The sequence below is a fragment of the Poeciliopsis prolifica genome, unplaced genomic scaffold (assembly GCF_027474105.1).
Source record: "Poeciliopsis prolifica strain line A6 unplaced genomic scaffold, Auburn_PproV2 SCAFFOLD133, whole genome shotgun sequence".
In the NCBI taxonomy this organism is placed as follows: domain Eukaryota; kingdom Metazoa; phylum Chordata; class Actinopteri; order Cyprinodontiformes; family Poeciliidae; genus Poeciliopsis; species Poeciliopsis prolifica.
The window spans coordinates 214,078-237,952 of record NW_026562508.1 but is presented as its reverse complement, the minus strand read 5'-3'; the positions used below and the strand labels follow the sequence as shown (position 1 = coordinate 237,952).

At 38.6% G+C, this 23,875-nt stretch overlaps 1 protein-coding gene across 4 annotated transcripts in view; it reads left to right on the top strand.

Moving 5' to 3' along the window:
- The window catches only part of abca2 (ATP-binding cassette, sub-family A (ABC1), member 2), a 125,891-nt gene that overhangs the window by 59,729 nt on the left and 42,287 nt on the right, over window positions 1-23,875 (top strand). For all 4 annotated transcript variants that reach the window (XM_055024905.1, XM_055024906.1, XM_055024907.1 and 1 more), the window contains 10 exons: window positions 3,195-3,291; window positions 3,594-3,767; window positions 4,914-5,016; window positions 8,036-8,150; window positions 15,952-16,142; window positions 17,878-18,028; window positions 18,113-18,317; window positions 18,394-18,558; window positions 20,215-20,395; window positions 21,405-21,617. In XM_055024905.1, the coding sequence (XP_054880880.1) occupies window positions 3,195-3,291; window positions 3,594-3,767; window positions 4,914-5,016; window positions 8,036-8,150; window positions 15,952-16,142; window positions 17,878-18,028; window positions 18,113-18,317; window positions 18,394-18,558; window positions 20,215-20,395; window positions 21,405-21,617 (1,595 nt within the window). The remainder of the gene's footprint in view (window positions 1-3,194; window positions 3,292-3,593; window positions 3,768-4,913; window positions 5,017-8,035; window positions 8,151-15,951; window positions 16,143-17,877; window positions 18,029-18,112; window positions 18,318-18,393; window positions 18,559-20,214; window positions 20,396-21,404; window positions 21,618-23,875) is intronic.

Here is a 23,875-nt window from a genome sequence, read left to right as displayed (position 1 = left end):
TTGACAAAACAAACAAAAATCACAAGTAACATAAACACTCAGTGAAAATACAGTAAAAAATCAAATATAGAAAATTCAAAACTACTGTCTTTCTCTTGCTCCTTCACTCACAACCAATGTTCCCTCTAAGCTGCGCGCCTGCGCAATCGCGCACTGCTCACATATTCGCAGCGCACAAGAAAATCTATGTAGCGCATAAAATAAAGTCCAACGTAAAGTGGACATTGAGCTCAGACATCAGTTTTGACTATGGACCAATAATTTTTTTTTTCCGTACTACTTTGCGATCGAACTCAGTGAGTGACAGGAATCCAGCCAATGATACGATACGGTTCACTTTCGCTACGCAGCCAATCAGCATTGTGCTGATTAGCTGCGTAGCCAATCAGCCATCAACCTGGGCTATGTGGGTTACGTGCCTAGGTCATATGCGCCGTGCAGGTGAGAATAGTGCGGTAGAGTTAAAAAACGTGAAAGCCATCACCTTATCATGTCTACGTGGGACATCCACTCACCAAGCCAAAGTAAAAAAAAAAAAAAAAAAAAAGAAATGCACTTCTTCTAAGATCAAATGGAATCAAATCAAATGAAAGGAATGGTCTGCATTTGATATTGAAATGTTGAGTTCAGACTTTGACTATAGATAAGCAGACATTTGTACAATGGCAAAGAAGTATGAGGCCATTCTCCTCCACCCACAGATTATGGAGGCTATTAACAGTCAATATGCTGAATTCAAGTAGATAAAGCAAGAAGCAGACTGACCATCAACCTGGGCTAAGTGAACAACCACTGGAGAAGTGAAGAAGTGAGAAGAAGTGAGAAGGGCAGACGTGAAAAAAACTGTAATTAAATATTTTACAAGAATTTATACTGCATCACAAGCTACAGAAAATGTGAACATGAACAAAATGTGTAATATGAACAAACATTTATGTCTGAAAGATGTAATGTCTCATTTCTCACCCTGGCTGAAGCAGGACTCTTACTTATAGCATGCATCTCATGAACAGCAATGTTTTCTTTTCTTTTTTTTTATTTTAATTGAGCAAATCACTTAAATTAAAAGCAAACGAATGAAAATTGCTGATGTAATTTGATTTTTTTAATAAGCCATGCAACTTTCTATGATTCCAGATTTATGATACTTGTGCGTGGCCACGCCGTGTACACTGATGATGCTCACAGAGGTCCTCAGTGTGCCCAGGAAGCTTGTGTGTACGCCCAGACACATGAACAATTAGAGGGAACATTGCTCACAACCTCCTCTAATATCAACATTTCCAGAAAGCAGGCGATTGAACTGGACCTTCAACTTAATCTGCTCCCGGTTCAGCATTGTCATGATTGTTAATTGTGTTTATCCATCCATATTCTTTACACCCTTGTCCCTAGTGGGGTCGAGAGCGTTAGCGTGGAAATACTTTTTATGGAGTTGTTTTTGCGGGAAATATTCTAGCGCCTGACTGGAACATGGTGACCTAATAGCCCTCCTCCCTTCCGTGCAAAGCACAAAGTTGGATCAAAATATGATTTGGGAAGTAAGCTGTTTAGATAAATAAGAACAATAATTGTGATTAATTTACTTGTTTTGCAAATCTTTTGTTTCAAGTTCACTAGGTCAATTGCTCTAAAAAAGGTCCAATACACACCCAGTGTAAGAGCTGCAAGTATGCTGACATAAAACCAAAGCAAAACATGCACGGTCAAGACTTCCCAATGCTGACCAATGGAATAACAGGAAGTATAAAAAGGGATTGATGATAAGGAAGGGGGAGATTTTGGGGAAATACTTTTTGGAACAATGGTTTTGTATTGATGTATCCGTGGTAGAAGTTATAATAAATCTCTCAACCCGCCGTGGCTGGCATTAAGGGACTCGTCTCTGTGTATTATTTGTTAACTTATATAATCAAAAGTTTTGCACCTTCCGATTCTCCAACAGGAGGTGCTGGTGCCTCTCCATGGAACGTTTCAGGCGAGAGGCGGGGTCACCCTGGACAGATCACCAGTTTGTTGCAAGGCAACACAAAGACAGACCGGAAAAACAGCTATGCACACACACACACCTAGGGAGAATTTTTTAGAGAGACCAATTAACCTGACAGTCATGTTTTTGGACTGTGGGAAGAAGCCGGAGTACCCACCTGTTATTGGTGGGAGAGAACCCACCATGCACAGGGAGAACATGCAAACTCCATGCAGAAAGACCGCGGGCTGGGAATTGAGCACAGAACCTTCTTGCTGCAAGGCAACAGTGCTACCTATGGTAGGTAGCGCAGTGGTGCTACCTACATGACAACCTGTGGCAGCAGGTGAACATGGAAATCAAAGAGAACAAGGCCGATTCAAATGTCACCACCAATGCCATTATCAAGGTATAAATATGCATCTCTGGGGTGAACACACCAAGATCACAGTCAGGACGAGCTACAGTACTGGGAAATGCAAAGACTACATTACCCTGCATTGTACAAACTTGCAATTAAATTTCTATGTACGCTGTCAACATCAGTGCCCTGTCAAAGAGTGTTATCAAAAGCAGAAGAAATGGTTTGTAAACGGTGCAGTCGCTTCAGCCCGAAGCTGTAACAGCAGCTGATGTTTCTAAATGAAAACATGAATGAACCTTGTTCACTCTGTCTCCAGTCTTTATTGAATTTGCCTGCAATGACTTTGTAAATCCAGCAGATGTACCTGCAAAGTACATCTGCAACAACACAGTTTCAAGAGTATCGACACAGTTTGGGAAATGTGCCACACACTCAATGAAGCCTTGTCTGCCCATCATTAATTGTAAGCTATGCTCCATTGTCAGCTCTAAGCTTACTTCTGCAAACACTGAGCACTACTTTTTTATGACAGTAGGCAAAACATTGAGCACGCTCTCTATGTGTAACGTTATTGCGCCCACTACTGCACATGCGGGACACTTTCAGGTCGTGTACAGTTCACACTGGAGGCCAGTTTAATGCTATCCAGCGATTTCTTTTTCAGAGGTTTTGGACCAAAAGCAACAACTTCTGTCTTGTCAGAATTTAACAGCAGAACGTTAAGTCTCACCCAGGTTTAAAACTGACTGGACACAACAAGATCAGTATCAATAACCAATATGATTTATATTAACTGAGGCATACTTTGTAACAGTTTAAATCCATTTTGCTGTGGACAAATATTTTCCCTCATGTTTCCAGGTCAGTGTGGATGTGTTTAAAGGCTTCCCTGATGAGGACAGCATAGTCAACTACACCCTGAACCAGGCTTACCAGGACAATATTTCTGTGTTTGCCAGTGAGTCATTCCGTTCTACCTACAATGCCTTAATAAAATATTTACAACTTTTGACATTTTGTCACCTTATGACCACAAATCCTTTTTCTTCATCAAAAAACTGAAAAAATATTAGAATGCATGACATGCAAGAAGTTTAGTCTACATTTTTTCTATGAGCCCAAATAAATGGAGAACATAGTTACTTTTATAAAGCTATGTTTTGTCCATATATTCGTTGGAAATTGTGAAAATTTGGGTTATTCAGTCGCCATCACAGTGATTATGGACTTTTGATGTTCAACATGTTTTTCTGTCACCAGGTGTGATTTTTCAGACTAACAAGGATGGTTCTTTGCCACCTCATGTTCTGTACAAAATAAGACAGAACTCCAGCTTCACAGAGAAGACTAATGAAGTCAGAAGAGCCTACTGGCGACCTGGGCCCAACACCGGTGGGAAATTCTACTTCCTCTATGGTTTTGTGTGGATTCAGGGTGAGTCTTCTGGTGCTCCTGATTGGTATTAGTTTTTCAGTGTGCAGATGTGAGTGATGAAGTGTCAGAGCTTCTACTGCCGTCACAGGCAAAACTGGGTTCATATTGAAGCTCAGACAAGTCATGGATGAGCTCAGATTAAGTGTAGTGGAAATCAACTATTTCCAAGCACTGTTCAGGTAAAGTCACTCAATCAGGTTTATTCATTTATTGTGCACAATACAGAGAGCTCATAAGACAATCAGTAAAGAAAGCAAGTCTGGATGCAAAGCTCTGCCAGGCAGAGAAAACACATCAGTTTTATGTAAGGATAAGGGATGAAAAACAAGGGGTGAAACAGTCTGGTTCTGATGTTGCTATGGAAAACAAATTTCCACTACATGTCCAAATTCGTACATGTAACCCAAATAGTTCTTTTGGTTAGAGTTCATAAACATTTGATATGACATGACTAGCAGATGTGACCTTATTTTAATCTCTTCCGTCACATTAAGAAAAGCATTTTTTTATAAGTCATAAATTGCCCAAATCCTCTTCATTGATGGACATTGTGTACAGAGGCAATGTGCTGCTGTCTGAGGCTGGCCCATAAATGAAGGCCTAGATTTGCACATCTGTCAGGTCAAATGTATTGTTTTCTTTGGTTTACAAAGATCGGCATTTATAGGCAGAAAATGCTTACCAGTGTGCAAAGTGAGCTGGAAGAGATGCCTGAGCCAGCGGCAGCAGAAGCACTTTTCCTTGGCAGGTCAGCTTTTCTGCAGGAAGCGGAGGGAGAGAAAAGAACAATACACATTCTTCATGCAGACACTGCAGGCCCATTTCTTATTTGTACATTAATTTGGATTGGAGAGAAATTAAAAATATATTTTCTCTTTGCCTGGAAATGTTATGAGAAAAATACAAAAGTTTACACTAGTTTCATTATTTCAAAGCTAACCTTACACACCATTTCATATTTTGTGGTAAATATTGCAGCATGGCCAAAATAAGCTTCTTCCATTCTTACAAGGAAATAGTTGCAGCCTCCTGTATTCAAATATGAGCATAGAGATTGAAATCACACACTGACAAATAAAGACACAGATTTATTCTCAAGTTGTTATTTTTCTCCTACGGGAGTGTCTCTTCGATGTTTTCCTTTAGATATGATAGAGAGAGCCATAATCAACACATTTGTGGGTCATGATGTGGTGGAACCCGGTAACTATGTCCAGATGTTCCCCTACCCATGTTACACCAGAGATGAGTAAGTAGTGTGGTTTTTATGTCAACCTCTCACTAATGTACTTTCTATACTCTATTTGTTGTGCTTCTTATAAGGCTAATTATCCCAGACAGAAACAAATAATCTTACATATAAATATATCTCTTACCTAAATAATGGGAGTGGTTTTTATGGGGGAATTTTAATGCCATAAGTCAAGAGCACACTTTTTTTTTCCAAAGACTTTTTAGCGGCGCTAGAGGCTCCCATTTTCAGTCTGAAAGCAGGACTTCGTGTGTTTGTACTCAAAACTTTCTTTCAAATATTCACTGTGCTTTCTCAAAGCTTTATCCTCACTCTCAAAACTTCTCTCTGCTCGGATCAAATCTTTGCTTGCAAACCTCTCTTCTCACTTACAAATTTTATCTGCTTTCTCTCCAAACAACATGGTAACCTGTCAGCTAGTAGAATGGCTGACGGGTTATAAATGTTATACTGGGTGAGTTTATTTCCTTCTAGTGCAAGGGCCAGCATCTTTTTCAATTCAGAGCCACTTTTACCACCTCCCCTACAAAATAAAGTTTGTCTACAGCTGTCTAAATAGGTCATGTAGGTTTCCATCTTTATGTTTTTGTGTGAATTTTGCCAATTTGTTTGGTATTATTTTGCCTAAAAGTATTTCACTACTTCTCAATGGTACAGCTTGGAACAACTTTTTTTTGGTAATTTTTTTCTCCAAGGATTTTGTTGGTATTTTTTTGAAAGTAGGCTGCTGGAAAAGAGAAGATGGAGAGAGAGGGGAAGACATGTGGCAAATGTTGCTGGGACCGGGAGTCGAACCCGCGATGGCCGGGTCAAGGACTTAGACCTACATAGATGGGTTGTGCTAACCCCCTACGCCACCACAGCATACCCCAGCTTGGTACAACTTAATCACATCCCTGGTTTGGGTATAAAAGCACAACACTCGTTCCCTCCTCATCTGTGTTCCCCCATCCACCCAATGGCAACTGGTGATCATTGATCAATAGCATTATTCAGCTTTTCAAAAGTGTGATTTCAATTCAATTCAAAAACACTTTAATAATTTATCTTTTAAGAAAACCTAGTGATCTTGGGGTTACTCAACCAGAGCTTGTGAACAAGATAATGTTGAGTGTTTTCATTATTCATCTCTTAGGCTGGTTTGGTCACATGAGCTGCAGATCAACAGACAAACTTATAAGAATACTTTTAATGGCAGTTAAGATAGCAGGTAAGTAGTGGAGAAACAAAAAACAACTCATGTCAGGACCTGTGTTTTTCTGTGTATTTGTTTTGAGTTTTCTACATATTTGTGTATCCGTGTTGTTCTGTCTCCCCTTGATTACTTCTGTATTTAATGCAACCTGTGTCCTTTATACATTGTTGGGTCCTTGTCGTTTGTCAGTTCTGTTAAGCGTCTATCTTGTCTGCATTGTTGTCTATTCAAATCACCAGTTGCCGTGGTTGAGCCTTTGCTTCTGCTCAGCCATGCTGCCTGCCTGTTGGACTGTTAACATTTGGATTATTTCATCATTAAATCTTTATTATTCACTTCAACCTGGGTCTACAGAGTCCTGCCTCACCACTTCCACCACACTTCATGACAACTCAACTGTTTGAAAGAACATGGAAGACATTAAAGAATATTTTATCAGAGAGCATCCATGACTTTGAACCTCTTAGCTCATGAAAGCGTTACTGTGTTCCTCTGGCAACTCAGAACATCTATTAGAAGTCATTCATTGACAGAGCAATAGTTATTCTTAACAAAACTTAACATTTACTTATAGCATGCTTAGTGCTCTACTCTGAATAAATTGTTATTGTGATTCTATGAAAGTGTTTTATTGTTTTAGACTCTGAGGAAAATTTCCATCATGATAGATTAAATAGTGTTTAATATAATTTTTTTTTATATCTAAGACTCTGCCAACAAAAAAATCTCTCAGAATAATATACATGGCACCGTAAAAACGAAAATGTGATTTTTTTTACTTCTATCTGTTTAACAACCCTGGTTATAACAACCAGATGTGTTATTCTTCTGTGAACCTAATTTATTTGTTCGTTATTGACTTTTGCTCAATTAAGTTTCTTACATAAACATTGTAAGTGGTATTATGTTATAGTTGATCATGTTGCTTTTCATGTCTCTTTATTTCTGTTATTCCTCTTATAATTGATGGCAATATATAGATATTATTTATAATGTACAAAGGTCTTGTTTATGTCATTTAATCAGCTCTACAATGTCAAGTTGATAAAAAATTATGGTCTTTTAGTAGAGAACTAATTTTTTATGGTGCCAGTAATGCTAGAATTAGTAAATGATGAAGACGGAGCTATTTTCATTTAGTGATGCAGTTATGTTATTTATGTTACCACTCCCACGCCAATAGAGGTAGTAGCAGACCCTAAAACTGCAACTAAACAGCAGATTTAGAAGTACACAGAAAGCTACAGAATTTAAGAACTGTGAGATGTTCTGAAGTAAATAAAAGCAAGAAGGTCAAGAACAGAGTGGAAGTCTTTCCTAAAGGTGAAGATATATCCCTGATTTAAAAAGAAAATGAAAATGGGAGGCCACAGTTAATATAGGAAATGGTGCCTCCTTCACTTCCGGAGTGCAAAGGTCCAATTTCCAAATAAAGTATGAGACTGACAGTGGTCTGTTCCTGCCCCTTTCTGTTTGCGGTAGCACAGTGAACTTGCTTTCGTTCGATAGGCTGAGAGGTCGCCAGGCGACGGTGCAAGTGAGCAGAGAGATTTGATTGATTTGATCCAAGCAGAGATAAGTTTTGAGTGTGAGAATGGTTTGAGAAAGAACAGTGAATATTTGAAAGACAGCAGGAGTTTTCAGGACAAGCATTACAAGTTCTGAGGAGAAAGCCATGAAGTCCTGCTTCCAGACTGAAAATGTGTGCTCTTGACTTATGGCAGTAAAATTCATCTGTAGTGTTTGAAACTATATGAAATTAAAGCTCTGCATTTGCTGTGAAGTGTGGTCTAATGGTTGTGTTCTTTCTGTTCCCTTTAGTTTCCTATTTGTGATTGAGCACATGATGCCCCTCTGCATGGTGATATCCTGGGTATATTCCGTAGCTATGATGATTCAGCACATAGTAGCAGAGAAAGAACATCGGCTCAAAGAGGTCAGACTGTTGACTGTTGTCGCCATGGTTTCATGTCAGCCTAGTTGTGATTTATTCTCACTGATCTCTGCTTGTATTTTATTATTTGGAGATTTTATTTTTGCCGGCGTCAGCACAGACTCATTTGATTTGTATTGCATCACGTGTACAGGGGCCTCCACAATGTGACAGTTTTCCTGCATACTGCCCCCTGCAGGACAGAATGATTTTGTCACAGAATAACAAAATGCCTTCAATGATGAGAATTTTGTTTTTAAATTCACATACAATAATTTTTATAGTGATGTTAAAAGTGTTTGCCCCCCCCCCCCCCCCTCCTGATTTCCTTTTTTGTATGTTTGTGACACTACAGTGTTTTCAAATTAAAGTGTTTATTATTATGGAAGAAAAAAACTCCAAAGCTTCCCTCCTTGGCACTGTGTAAAAAGTGATTGCCTGCTCTCTCCAGTCTGACAAGACAAAATTTGAACTGTTTGTGTGTTTCCCATTACATATGGCATAAAAGTTAAATCGTGTTTCATAAAAATAGCATCATAATGTTTCTGTAGCTTTAGAATCTTGAAAGGAACCCAGTATAAGACCATTATAACTTAAAGGAGTATGTCTTTACTCTTTTGTACACACCAGCAAAAAGCCTAAATATCTCAGCCTCCAAGCCAGCTTTCAGTAAGCTAATGCTAGCGGCAAAGAAGAGGCATAAATGGCTATCAGTGAATTATGAGGAGAATTAATGGCCACATTAATAACTACGTATACATTAATAAACTTCAAGAATTACAAATAGCACTGGGAAAGATAGAATCCAAAACAGATGACACCATGGGCCGGGTTGTGGAACTGGAGACTGCGGTCGCAGCCAACTTGGGCTCGGTCCATCCAAGCTAGAAAACGCACTGAAATCTGACCGAAGAGGAAACTTTTGAAGATATTCGTAGCTGGTTTGAAATTCTACTATTTTTCTTTTAACACCATAATATCTTAAAGCCTTACAAAACAGAGGCCCATTATGTAGAACATTTTATGTCACTCTCAACTGTCTAGTTTATTAATGTCGGGGAGATGCATTTTAATTTCTGAGCCTGCTAATATTTGCATCCTCTGTCTATTGTTCTGTTGATATGAAACTTATATCAATCAATCAGTTCATAAAACTACTCTGGTTATGTAGATAAAGTTATTTCACTCTTAACTCTTTATTTCTTCAAGTTAGCAGATGGATGCATTTTACGATAAAGCCTATTATTAGCCTGCCGATATTTGCATCCCCTCTCTATTTTCCTCAAATATTATCCTATTGGATGTGAAACTCATAACCAGTAGGAAGCAACAAGGTGAGACAAACAAGAACAATTATTGTTTTATGATAATCAAAAATGTCATAATTGCATAACTGCAATGTTAATTGTAGTTATCCCCTTATTGAGAGAGTAAATGCCCTTATTCATCCTCTCAATAAGTGCATTATGAGAAGCAAAGGGATGAAAGTGTCAAGGTTGAAACAGTCCAAAATGCCATCCAGCAAGATGTCATTTTATGTGGTGTGTTTGCTCTGAAAGTAAGTGCTGTTTAAAAAAAATTATATATATATATATATATATATATATATATATATATATATATATATATATATATATATATATATATATATATATATATATACTGAATGACATTGGGATGTCATTCGGACTAGAGAAGTGTGGTCGGCTGATCACAAAGAGGGGGAAGGTCATCCGTACAGAAGGGGTCTCACTCCCAGAAGGAACAATAGCAGACATAGAGGACAGTTACAAGTACCTAGGTATACCACAAGCAAATGGCAACCTCGATGAGGTCACAAGGAAAGGAGCCACAGCTAAATACCTCCAACGAATAAGGCAAGTCCTGAGAAGCCAGCTCAATGGCAGGAACAAAATCTGTGCGATAAACAGCTATGCCCAGTAATCAGATACCCTGCTGGAATAATTAGCTGGCCAAAGGAGGAGATAAAAGCCACAGATATTAAGACTAGAAAGCTACTAACCATGGATGGAGGGTTCCATCCCAAATCCAGCACCCTGAGACAGTACCCTAGCCGCAAGGAAGGAGAGGACCAGTGAGTGTGAGAACCACTGTCCAGGATGAAACAACTAAGATCCATAAATACATCAGGGACAAAGCCTCAACAGACAATGTGCTCAGTGAATGTCTCAGACAACAGGGAATGGAGGTTGAGGTGCCAGAGACCATCATGGGAGGACAAGCCCCTACATGGGATGTACCACCAGCAAATAACCGAAGTGGCTGATATCAGTAAATCCTACCAATGGCTGGAAAAAGCTGGACTCAAGGACAGCACAGAGGCCCTCATCCTGGCCGCCCAGGAACAGGCCCTAAACTCCAGAGCAATAGAGGCCCAGATCTACCACACCAGACAAGACCCAGGTTGTGCAAGGAGGCCCCTGAGACAGTCCAGCGCATAACAGCACGGTGCAAGATACTGGCAGGGAAAGCGTACATGGAACGACATAAGAAAATGGCAGGCATAGTGTACAGAAACATCTGTGCAGAATATGGACTGGAAACCCCGAGATCAAAGTGGGGAAACATCCCCAAAGGTGGTGGAGAACGAGCTAACATCCTGTGGGACTTCCAGATCCAGACAGACAAAATGGTAACCCAGTAGAATTGAACCAACCAGACATTGTCTTAGTGGATAAACAACAGAGGAAAGCCGTTGTGGTAGATGTAGCAATTCCAAGTGACTGCAACATCAGGAAAAAGGAACACGAGAAACTGGAGAAATACCAGGGCCTCAGGGAAGAACTGGAGAGGGCCTGGAAGGTGAAGACCACAATGGTGCCTGTGGTCATCGGGGCCCTCAGGGCAGTCACCCCCAAACTGGAGCAATGGTTACAACAGATCCCAGGAACAACATCAGACATCTCAGTCCAGAAATGTGCAGGACCCTCAAGCTCCCAGGCCTCTGGTAGAGGACCCGAGCTCAGAGGATAAGAACCACCCGCGGTGGGTGAGAAGGGAAGTTTTTTTTATACGCAGACCAAAAGTTTAGACACACCTTTTCATTCAAAGAGTTTTCCTTATTTTTATGACTATGAAAATTGTAGATTCACACTGAAGGCATTAAAACTATGAATTAACACGTGGAATTATATGCTTAACAAAAATGTTTGAACGACTGAAAATATGTCTTATCTTCTAGTTTCTTCAAAGTAGCCACCTTTTGCTTTGATTACTGCTATGCACAGTTATTGCATTCTCTTGATGAGCTTCAAGAGGTAGTCACCTGAAATGGTCTTCCAACAGTCTTGAAGAAGTTCCCAGAGATGCTTAGCACTTGTTGGCCCTTTTGCCTTCACTCTGCGGTCCAGCTCACCCCCAAACCGTCTCGATTGGGTTCAGGTCTGGTGACTGTAGAGGCCAGGTCATCTGGCGCAGCACCCCATCACTCTCCTTCTTGCTCAAATAGCCCTTACATAGCCTGGAGGTGTGTTTGGGATCATTTTCCTGTTGTAAATTAAATGATGGTCCAATTAAACGCAAACCGGATGGAATAGCATGCCGCTGCAAAGTCCTGTGATAGCCATGCTGGTTCTTTATGCCTTCAGTTTTGAAAAAATCCTCAACAGTGTCACCAGGAAAGCACCCCACACCATCACACCTCCTCCTCCATGCGTCACGATAGGAAGCAGGCATGTAGAGTCCATCCGTTGACTTTTTCTGCGTCGCACAAAGACACAGTGGTTGGACCCAAAGATCTCAAATTTGGACTCATCAGACCAAAGCACATACTTCCACTGGTCTAATGTCCATTCCTTGTGTTCTTTAGCCCAAACAAGTCACTTCTGCTTGTTGCCTGTCCTCAGCAGTGGTTTCCTAGCAGCTATTCTACCATGAAGGCCTGATTCACAGTCTCCTCTTAACAGTTGTTCGAGAGATGTGTCTTCTGCTAGAACTTTGTGTGGCATTGATCTGGTCTCTAATCTGAGCTGCTGTTAACCTGCGATTTCTGAGGCTGGTGACTCGGATGAACTTATCCTCCGCAGCAGAGGTGACTCTTGGTATCCTGTCCTGGGGCGGTCCTCGTGTGAGCCAGTTTCTTTGTCGCGCTTGATGGTTTTTGCGACTGCACTTGGGGACACTTTCAAAGTTTTCCCAATTTTTCAGACTGACTGTCCTTCATTTCTTAATAATGGCTACTTGTTTTTTTTACTTAGCTGCTTTTTTCTTGCCATAATACAAATTCTAACAGTCTATTCAGTGTCCAGCTAATAGTACTGGAAACACAGCTAATAGTGTGTCAGGTTAATCCCACTTATTAACGTGACAGGGCACACCTGTGAAGTGAAAACCATTTCAGGTGGTGACCTCTTGAACATCATCAAGAAAATGCAGAGTGTGTGCAGAGCAGTGATCACAGCAAAAGGTTGCTACTTTGAAGAAACTATTTTCAGTTGTTTTACACTTTTTTGTTTGTACATATTTCCACATGTGTTAATAGTTTGATGCCTTCAGTGTGAATCTACAATGTCAATAGTCATCAAAATAATGGAAACTCGTTGAATGAGAAGGTGTGTCCAAACTTTTGGTCTGTACTGTATATATGTGTGTATGTGTATACATATATAAATTTACTGAATGCCATTTTTATACTTTCAGTCACTTAAGTTGGAAAAAATGATAAAAAAGTAAACTCTAAGTGATACTTTCTTTTACCATAAATCTCAGAAATATCTCAAATACATGTTTCAATTCATGATTAGACAGACACAATGTGAGCATGCCTAATATGCGAACATGATGTGCAATTTCTATTACTTGTGTCTGTGCATGAGACCAGACATCATCAAAAAGGAATGATTAGATGACTGAGATATACACAGTATTATTGTTGTTCAACTTTCAAAAGAACACTAACAAATGGAATTATTTTTAAAAAATCCAAAACAAAAAACAAATGCTAAAAATAATTACCATTAATTTTATTTCATAACATTGATTTAAAGTTGCGGTTTGTTTTTCTGTAGAGTAAGTGGAGAACCTTTGCAGACACTGTGGCAGTGGGGACACAGAAGATGATATGTGGGTAAGACAACAATGTAATGTAGTGAAAAATAAATTAAAGCAAACCATATACATCCTTAAAATAGTTGTAAAGGAATTAGATATACAAAAATAAATCTAAATAAAATAAACACACAAGGCAAGCAAAGTGGAAAGTTATTTAAGTTTTTTTTTTAAAGTACAGTCATAAAATCATTCTTAAATACAATTGCTTATGGTCCTAGAAATTTTTTTACCTCCATACATGTCAAGAACATGCTGTCATCTCCTCAAACATTGAGTTACCAAACATATATTGATGACTAAGAAGAAGCTTTATATTGACAAAACCCAATATCACCTTTAGTAAACAGATAAGGAACTAAAAACATTCTTTATGTTGAATATTTTTATGTTATTTGACCATTTTGATATTTTTATTTACAGATCGCATGTGACAGATGCAACCGGTGGTAATACCAAGGCTGGCTTACGTTCCCACAACCCGACACAGACTACTGCTGTGCAATGTGTTTATAGATTTTATGTGTACACAAATATACTGCTTTAATGACGACAGTTCAGTGCATTTTCAGTTTTTACATGTGACATAATTTTTCTTTTGACATAATTGGTTTTTCAAAAATTACTGTTATGAATGTTCTTTTGTTGAAATAAATAAAATTGTGATTTAGTTATGTTAAGCCAAAATAAAAATTGTTTGTACATGTTTTACATTTAGCAAGATTTATTTCCTTCAGTATTCTTGCAATAGCAATAATGAAGAAAACTTTTTCTACATAACCAGAGTGGTTCTATTGTAAAACTCGTGGGTGTCCAGATACTGTGATTCTCCTTTGAAGAATTATCCACGGAAAATATTGCGCTCTTTCTCTGGATTGAACATTTAATTTCTTCTCCGCTGCTTAATCAGTTTGCCCCTTCTCCTCATTTGGGAGCCTTTAAAAAAAAACATTTCCAAAACATTTTACATTTTCATAACTCCAGTTTTCAGTCTTACACTATGAACTACTGGTATGAGGTTCATATCAATGGGATAATATTTGAGGAAAATAGAGAGGGCATAAAGATATCGGCAGGCTAATAATAGCATCCCCCTGCTAACTTGGACAAATAGAGTTAAGAGTGAAATAACTTTTTATACATAATTAGAGTAGTTTTATGAACTAATGGTATGAGTTTCACATCAATAGGATAATATTTGATGAAAATATGGAGGGCATGTAAATTCTCGCCAGAAATGCGTTTCTCGGCATAACACGTGTTACGTCACACTCTGTGCAGCAAACCAGACAACAGGAATGAGCCTAAACGAGCTACCACTCGTTTAGGCTAATTGAAATGCCACTATTTCAATGAGAAGGAGCCTTTTTTAAAGAAGGCAACAGAGATCAAACAACTCACCATTAAGGACAATGAAAAGTTTTTAGTTCTCACTGATTACACCATGGCTGTCAGCAAACAACGTTCAGCTTTTAACAGGTCAGATCTTTCCTGTCGGGGTTAAATATGCTCAGGAGTAATAGTCGTTAGGGTGAGGAGCATCGCTTTACAAACCCTTTAAAAGCCAAGGAAATCAGATCCACAAAGCTCTCACACTGAAAATAAGTTTCGTTCTGACTGGATGAGCAGGACCGGTATACAACTGAAGGTGCAGCAGGGCTGTGCAGAGACTTTTGGAGGGGCAGGGGCCCAAAGTTAAAAAAGGCACATTTAAAACACCGTACAACAACATAGCAACAATCCATAATAATCAAGAATTTCATTGAATCCTACTATAGCATTGCCATCATGTGAGGAAATGCAAAGCAAATGTACTATATTTTCCCCAATAGATATAATAATGACCCAGCTTTCTACTAGCATGTAAACTCACCATTTACACACAAATCAGGGAGCTCCAGAAGCGTGAAATGAATCTCAAGAATACTTGTGCACTCATAACAGGATCTGTGCTTAAATGCATTTTTGTGCACTCAGCATAAAACTGCAAGTGACTTGTGCATACTTTTTCAACATTTGTAGGTATAGGAGGAGGTTTGTTTTATTTTTAAGGTTTACAAATCCAATATTACACACACACAAATATTTTTACACATGCACAAATATTTTGAGACTATTTTCACTGCAAAGAAAGCTGGATAATTCAGATTATTTATTTATATGACTAGTAGTTTGCAACTCTGCCCTCCTCATATTTTTCTGTTAGCAAGAACTAATGTTTGTCTGAGCTATGATACTTTAGTGTATATAGATTTATTTTGAGAGAAAGAATGAATTTACACTCTTATATAAGCTGCATACAGACTTGTTTTCACTGTGTCAAAGTGTAATTTTGTCAGTGTTGTTCCATAAAAAATATTTAAATATTTGCAGAAATGTGAGCAGTGCACTCACTTTAGTGATACACTGTAACTGATACTGATCTTGTTCTGTTGTGGCAATTCAATGCAATTATTCCATGAAAAAAACTGAAAACATGCTGAAACCTGCATTTGATATTAGTAGGTTCAGACCACAGGATTATACTGTTCAAAATCAAATAAAAATCAAAGTACGTTTAACTTTGATTAAACACTGAAATTTGGACCATCACTGTTATGTCCAAACTTACAACTTCAATAGTTGGAAGTTTGGTGTTTTTGGATCTTGACCAATGTCAGTCAGAGTTCCACATGTTTTTATCTAATTGTTAATTAAGGCGGTGAAGCCCCGTGTAACCAGTGAGCTTCTTTGTCAGGTGATGAAGATGATGGGCCTGAACAATGCCGTTCACTGGGTGGCCTGGTTCATCACTGGCTTTGTCCAGTTCTCCATCTCCGTCACTGCTCTCACAGCCATCCTGAAGTACGGTCGAGTGTTACTCCATAGTGACCCACTAATCATCTGGCTCTTCTTAACTATTTATGCAGTGGCCACCATCATGTTCTGGTGAGTGCTTCAGATTTTCACTCAACTCTGTTAGAATGCATCATTGTTTCACTTTCAAACACTGGCGTCTGACTGCAGGTTGCACCTTCTGAGAGTCGATCTCAGAAGCTGCAGTAGAGAAATGGGAGAAAGTTCCACAAAGTCAACAATCACTACAGCTCCTCACCAGTTGGGGTTCAGTGGCAGAGTGGCCCGACTGAAGCCTCTCCTAAGTGCAAGACCTATGAAAGCCCTGACAGAGTTTGCCAAAAAACACATGAAAGACTCACAGACTGAGAAGTAAGATTCTCTACTCTGATGAGATGAAGATTAAACTTTTTTGTGTTAATTCTAAGTGGCATGTGTGGAGAGAACCAGGCACTGGGATTGTATCACCTGCCCAATACAATCCCAGCATGAAACATGGTGATGGCAGCTGCATCCTACGGGGTTTTTTTCAGCTTCCAGGACAGGACAGCTGGTTGCAATTGAAGGAAAAATGAATGCAGCCAAGTGCAGAGATATCCTGGACCTTTAGCGAGTTTTCTGGGGGAGCAAGTGATTTATGTAAATATACAAACTTTATGTAGGAAAAAAAATGTCAACCTGAAGGTACAAAATGCAGCTGAAATCTGAAAACTATCTGATTTCAGTTTAATCTAAAGCTACCAGAAAAATAGTTTCAGCTGTTTAATGCTGAAACTATTAATCTGATTGTCAAAATAATCAATAGATTAACTGATAACTCAAATCATTAGTTGAAGCCCTAATAAAAAATGTAATATCTTTTCACATTAAAATATATGTCTACAAGAGTAGAGTCACAGACATAGTGTCAGGTTTAATGCATTTGCAATTGTAATTGTAATTTTGTTCCTTCCTGCTGGTCATGAAAAGCAGTGAATGCTGATGTGTGCTGCAGGATAACCGTTTGCATCATACAGAGCAGGTGAAGTCACCAAGCAGTCAGTGAGAATTTTTCCCAGTTTACCTTTGAACCTATCTTCCTGAATGAAGTGTTATCACACACTGATTGGGATCAAACTTCAGCCAGTCCAAACAAAGGGTCAATACATGTGCCAAGTTATTTCATAAATAATGTTCTTTATTCAGATTTTGAGAAGTGAGATCTGTTAACAGCTACAGTTCATAATGAAATGCTTCATAGTGTATCTGTGTTTGACTGGTTCATCAGTTTGAGGTGGATGGTGTGTGAATGGTTAGGATACGGTCGCTAACTGCTTCCTCATTTTCCAAGTCTGAAATGTAAATATTTATCCTGCTCACACAGAAGATTTCATTCATCCCTCTGGTTTCCTCAGCTACATACAGTAAATTAATAATTTTAGAAAATCATTCTATATTATTCTAAGATGCCCTTTCCTCCTGAAATGTTGTAAGGCAGCATCAGTAAAGACTTGTATTCATATTCGACTCACATATTTGCAAAGGTTATACTAATGCACTGATCCAAAATTATTACTTGACTTTAATGAAATTGCCTTTCTGCCTTTTCATACATTGGCTTAATAACAACAGATTTATGTGTTTGCTGCAGTATAAACCCAGCTTTATTTGAATTTTCATTTTGTACCATAATAGCAAACAAACATTTAAGGTTTTACATAAAAGTGATAATGTGTTGAATTTCAATGTTTTTTTGTTTTAAAAGAAGTCTGACTTTACTAAGAAACTATCGATTGGTTCAGATTGCGATTGGTAATTGGTTTTGTAATGTTTTCTCTTTTTTTCTCAGTTTCTTGGTGTCAGTAATCTACTCCAAAGCTAAGCTAGCTTCAGCCTGTGGAGGAATTATCTACTTCCTCAGCTATGTGCCCTACATGTACGTAGCCATAAGGGAGGAGGTGGCTCATGACAAGATCACTGCTTTTGAGAAATGCATTGCTGTAAGGCCACTTCATTGTTCTTCATGTGTTGCTTTTGTACTTGTGCTCCTGACTCATAGTGCATGTGTTCTCTGTTGGTTCCAGTCTCTTATGTCCACCACAGCCTTCGGTCTTGGCTCCAAGTATTTTGCCCTGTATGAGGTGGCAGGTGTTGGCATCCAGTGGCGCACCATCAGTCAGTCACCTGTAGAGGGCGATGACTTTAATCTGAGCCTTTCCATGATGATGCTCATTATAGATGCTGGGGTGTACGGTGTGCTAACCTGGTACATAGAAGCTGTTCATCCAGGTGGGAAAAGACTGCTTCCTCAATTCAAGACCATTATTATCTCATAACACAACTTTCCCTCTTCCTCTACCCGTAGGGATGTATGGGCTGCCACGCCCATGGTACTTCCCTCTGCAGAGGTCCTATTGGTCAGGCAGTGGGCGTGTTGAGACCTGGGACTGGCCCTGGTGTGGAGGAGGAGCTGCCAGGCTCAGTGTGATGGAGGAAGACCAGGCTTGTGCTATGGATCAGCGCCAGTCCGGTATGGAGAACTCAACTTTATTGTGAACTTTTGATACAGGTTAAAAAAGACTAATTAATGCCACAAAGCCTCTCTGAAAAAGGAGCCTTGTGTTATTAATTACACAAAGCCTTTTTACTGTGAAAAACTTCAACACTTCAGTTAAAGATGAAAATGGAATCAGACACAGATCTGTGAATGTGATGTGCATTTGGTTTACTCTGTCTAAAAAATTACTGTTGTGTAAAAGAATTACTCAATGCTCTCTATCCTATTGGTTACTATGGGGATAAAATGATGTATGAAAGGTTAGATAGCAGGGGTGTGCAGAGGCCGTTGGAGGGGCAGGGGCTCAAAATTAAAAAGGGGCACATTGAGCAAGGACTTAAATCATTGTGCAACAACTTATGCTAATCAAGGATGTAATATTTAATAAGATTGTACTACATCATATTGATTTGAAACAGTAGCTTTTAAACAAACCATAGGAAAGAAGGTTGCTTGTTATGAAGTCAAGAAATAAATATCTTAAGACCAATTTTTGGGGGTCGGCAAAGTTACTGTGAAATGTAACGTAAGATATGGTTTAAAAAATGTTTTAAACCACAATCAAATTGCAAGACCAAAAATGATTAGTAATGCACATCAAACATGTTTTATTCTCAGTAAATAGCCTGCAGAGAAGTAAAAGTAAAATTCAAATGTTTCTTAAATACGAGTTTTGTTCAGTCTGATTGATCTAATCACCTTTACAAGAGTGTAAGGTTCTAAATATAAAAGCTTTAATGAGTAACTACTCTTAATTAAATTAAACTTTGGCAAATTAAATAACATGTCCTTACAGAGTTATAGATGGATGTGAATGCACTCAGGTCATATTCTTGACCTTTCGCTGAAACACCATCAGGTTTGAGCAGGAACACTAACCTACCCGGAATACTGGGAAGGTAGGATGTTGATGACGATGCCAGTTTTAAAAAACAATGTTTTTTCACCAGTAAGTCTGTGTTGATCAGCTAATATCAGAATGTGGTGGACTGGGAGAAGTTCTCTCTTTGTATTTCTATTTTTTTGTATTTTTGGTGTTGACTGGACCCCCTGTTGGTCACCACTTTATAAAATGACTTGTGCAAAATGTCTAGTCACTTCTGCACAGTGTAACCTGCCTTCACTAGAAAGAAAATGACCAGGAGAGAAAAGCTGTGAACTCATTCGTTTAAATTATGACTAGTTTCTTATATCTCATGGATATGACCAGTTTTCTGCAGGAAGCATGCCACAAAACCTCACACACTAACTGTGTGAGGTTTTGTGTTCTTCAGAACTAGTTATGAAGAACTAGTTAGTTCTTCATAACTAGTTAGTTCTTCATAACTAGTTCTTCATGTAGTTATGAAGAACTACATGCTAGTATTTGCTTAAATAAAGAAGGATCAGACAGAAATGTCTGTTCATCGAGTTTGTGGCAAATTTGTCATAAAATCATCGTATTATTCAATTGATATTTTTCTATATTTTATTATTTTTTGTCTATATCTTCAGGCAACTTTTATTCCAAAATTAGAAAGGGCTAACATCACAGTGATGAGGTGAGATAGATTAGAAATGATTATAATGTTTTTTTTAAAGTGTTGTTATTATGCAGCTCTTACTGGTCCTGTTCATCTGTGACTGCAGAGGAGATGCGGGGCATGGAGGAGGAACCAAGCCACCTGAGCCTGGTGGTCTGCATAGACAAACTAACCAAGGTGTACAAGACCGGCAGCAAACTGGCCCTCAACAACCTGAGCCTCAATCTCTATGAAAACCAGGTGGTCTCTTTCCTGGGACACAATGGAGCTGGAAAAACCACCACTATGTAAGGAGGAAGCCAAACTGTTTTGTGCTTTAATGGAGCATCTCATTGGTTGGATTTATGTTGTGTTTTAGCGAGAATGAAGAAGCACACAAATCTGCAACCAATATCAGATCTCATCTTAGAACCAGTTAGAACATTGTGTTCAGGACTTTTGCCTGGATAGCAAACCCTGAGCAGACCACTGTGCAGCCAGAGATTGGTGACATTCACAAAGCATTTGACAAATTATACAGAAATGTGTCAAAACACGGCCACAGGCATAATAAAGAAAAATCCAAAGAATTATTCATAAATTCAAGAAAATTATGGATTATCCTGACCATTGTCTTTATGACACTGTCTCGAGTAAGCAGAATATCTTCAGTCAGAGGCTTCTTCAAATTCACTGTAATACAGACTGCTATTGGGGAGCTTTGCTGCCAACAGCCATCACTGTCTACAATAATTCTTTGAAGAATTCTAGTTGATGTGAGTTACAACAACATTTAATTTCCCTCTGGGATCAATAAAGTATTTTTGTTTGAAATATAATTAGAATTTTAAAAAGGCATGTTGTGTTGGATCAAGCAGCGTGGACAGCCCCTTATTCATTTCTTAGTTTGCTTCAAATGCTGCTTTAAAATGACATTCCACAATAATTTCTGTTTAATCATCTGGTTAAAAATCACATTTAGTCCCCTCATAAAAATAACCAGAATCATTAGATCGCTCATTTATTATTTTTCTTCCAACAAGTCAGCCTCCTGGGCCGTTGCAGTTCAGATTAGTTATATTCAAACTCCAATGATCAGACTATTTGCAATAAAACCATTTGAATGATAATACATGCAATTATTTACACGTAAGTCATTTGATCAGATCCGTCAGAACCTGGCCATGTGTCCACAGCACAACGTTCTGTTTGATAAGTTTAGTGTAGAGGAGTACTTGTAGTTCTACTCCAGACTTGGACTCATAGTGGCAGAACCCACAAACCATGTTTTTATGCGTGTGTCTGTCCTCATCAAAGGTCCATCCTGACAGGCTTGTTTCCTCCCACCTCTGGCTCTGCCACCATATACGGCCATGACATCCGCACCGAAATGGATCGGATCCGTCAGAACCTGGGCATGTGTCCACAGCACAATGTTCTGTTTGATAAGCTCAGTGTAGAGGAGCACCTGTGGTTCTACTCCAGGCTCAAGGGTAAGGCAGAGGACGACATCCGCAAGGAGATGGACAAGTGAGTACCAGCCTGATGAGCCTAGTGCAGCTCCATGTTGCTGTCAGCTCCCACTGTGTAGACATGAACATTGTTTATTGCTGAAGGACAATGTCTCTTGGACATCAGCTGCTAACAATAGTAAAGTATTTAATTGTGTTCCACCACAGCCTGAATCTAACAGTGAGTGAACCTCGGCATGAATTAGCATTTTGGTGGGTTTCATTTTCTACAGTAGTAGAGTCAAAACTTCCTTGGATCAGCTTTAGCAACTGTCTCTATGTTTCTGAAGAAATCAAATAGGGTTGTTGTAACCGAATATTTTAGTAATAGAGTTCTCTATTGATTATTCTTACGATTAATCAAGTAATCGCATAAATAAATTGATAAAGCATTGGTAAATCTAGCATAACACCGGTGTTACTATTGGAAATCAACAAAAGTCCAGTTTTTCATTTTTGAGCATACCTAACAGTAACTTTTCTGTAGTTTAGAAAATTAACCTGTAACAATAACAGCTCACTTTCTGAGTGAGCTGTTATGCAAAGATATTCAAAGATCTGAAATTATATTCAATTTAAATTATATTCAATTTAACTTATAGGCAGAAGCCTATATGTCCCGTCTGGAACATTGTGCGCTAAATAATAAAATATAAATTAGCGAAGCTTCTAGGCAGATACATTTTCCTCGAGGAATTTTAATAATCGAGGTACTCAAATCATTCAAGGAATCATTTCAGCCCTGAAATCAACACATAAGGCCTGGAAATATGAGCTCTATAAATTTCCTGCTTTCTGCTCACCCTCCAGGTACCGAAACAAAGTAATTGTGAAAGCAGCAGAATTCTGTCTGCTTGTGGAATTAAGCTGCAAATCAGAATAGGACTGCAACCTGACTGCAGCATAGTTGATGGTAAATAATTACCATAAAGTCGGCTTTCTATCACCTGAAGAACATTTCCAGGATTAGAGGACTAATGTCTGAGCATCCACCACATGAATGACAAACTCACCCATGTGAAAACTCATCCAGACCGCTGCTGCTGACATTCTGACTAAAACCAGGAAGATAAAGCACATCACCCAGTTTTTTTTTTTTTTTTTTTTTGGAATACTTTATTTTGGATTTCTTTAGTAACAACATCACAATTATTAACTGACAGGACAAAATTGGTTCAGGATCAAGCAAAATTCAAACAATGAGACATACTTAAAGTAAAATACATTTACGATAATATAACAACAGCAAAAAAAACAAGAAGGACTGAATGGGGAAGGAGGGTGATCAATAAGGATTAAATAAAATGTATCTGAATAGGGTGAGAGACAGATGGTATTAGTATCGCTCATAGATTCTGTCCAGCTCGATTTCAGGAAGATCAGTGAATCCAATGTGCAGATAGGTTTTGCAATACCTAAAAAATGGCTGCCATATTTTATAAAAAGTCTTATTTCTATTCTGCATCAAAATAGCTATTGATCTCAAAGCTATTTTTTAATCGGAATGGGGCATCTGATTTCCATTTTGTTGCAATACATTTCTTTGTAATTGCCAAAACTTCTATAAGTTTCTTATCATAATTTGTCTCTAGATTGGAGTTTGTAACGTTCCCCAATAAACAAATCTCTGGTTCTGTTGGAATTGTGATGCCATGAATGTCTGATAACATTTTACAAATGTGCTGTAGTTTAGAGCAGTGCCAGGTAGCATGGAGGAACGTTCCTTCTTCCATGCTACATCTAAAACAAAGAGAAGATATATATGAATTATATTTATGTAATTTTTGTAGGGTAACATATAACATATAAAAATGTTTCAATAACATTTTTTACTGATGTAAAAAATGTTTAAACCAGATGTTTAGAGCTCAGGTCTTCTGGTTCTTTTTCTGCTCTGCATCCAGAACCAAGCATGGAGAAGCAGCATCCAGCTTCCATGCACCACAAATCTGGAACAAACTTCCAGAAAACTGCAAAACAGAGGATACACTCAGTGCCTTCAAATCTAGACTAAAAACCCACCTGTTTAGAGTTACTTTTGAAATATTGATTAATTTGAGATTGGATTACAGATTTTTAGGACTTTATTTTGCTGCTGAACTGTAATGTTTCTTTTCCAGTATTTTGTTGTGTTCTGTTTTAATCATCTAAAGTACTTTGCTCCTGAAATGTACTACATTTGTGTGTGTGTGTGTGTGTGTGTGTGTGTGTGTGTGTGTGTGTGTGTGTGTGTGTGTGTGTGTGTGTGTGTGTGTGTGTGTGTGTGTGCGAGTTCAG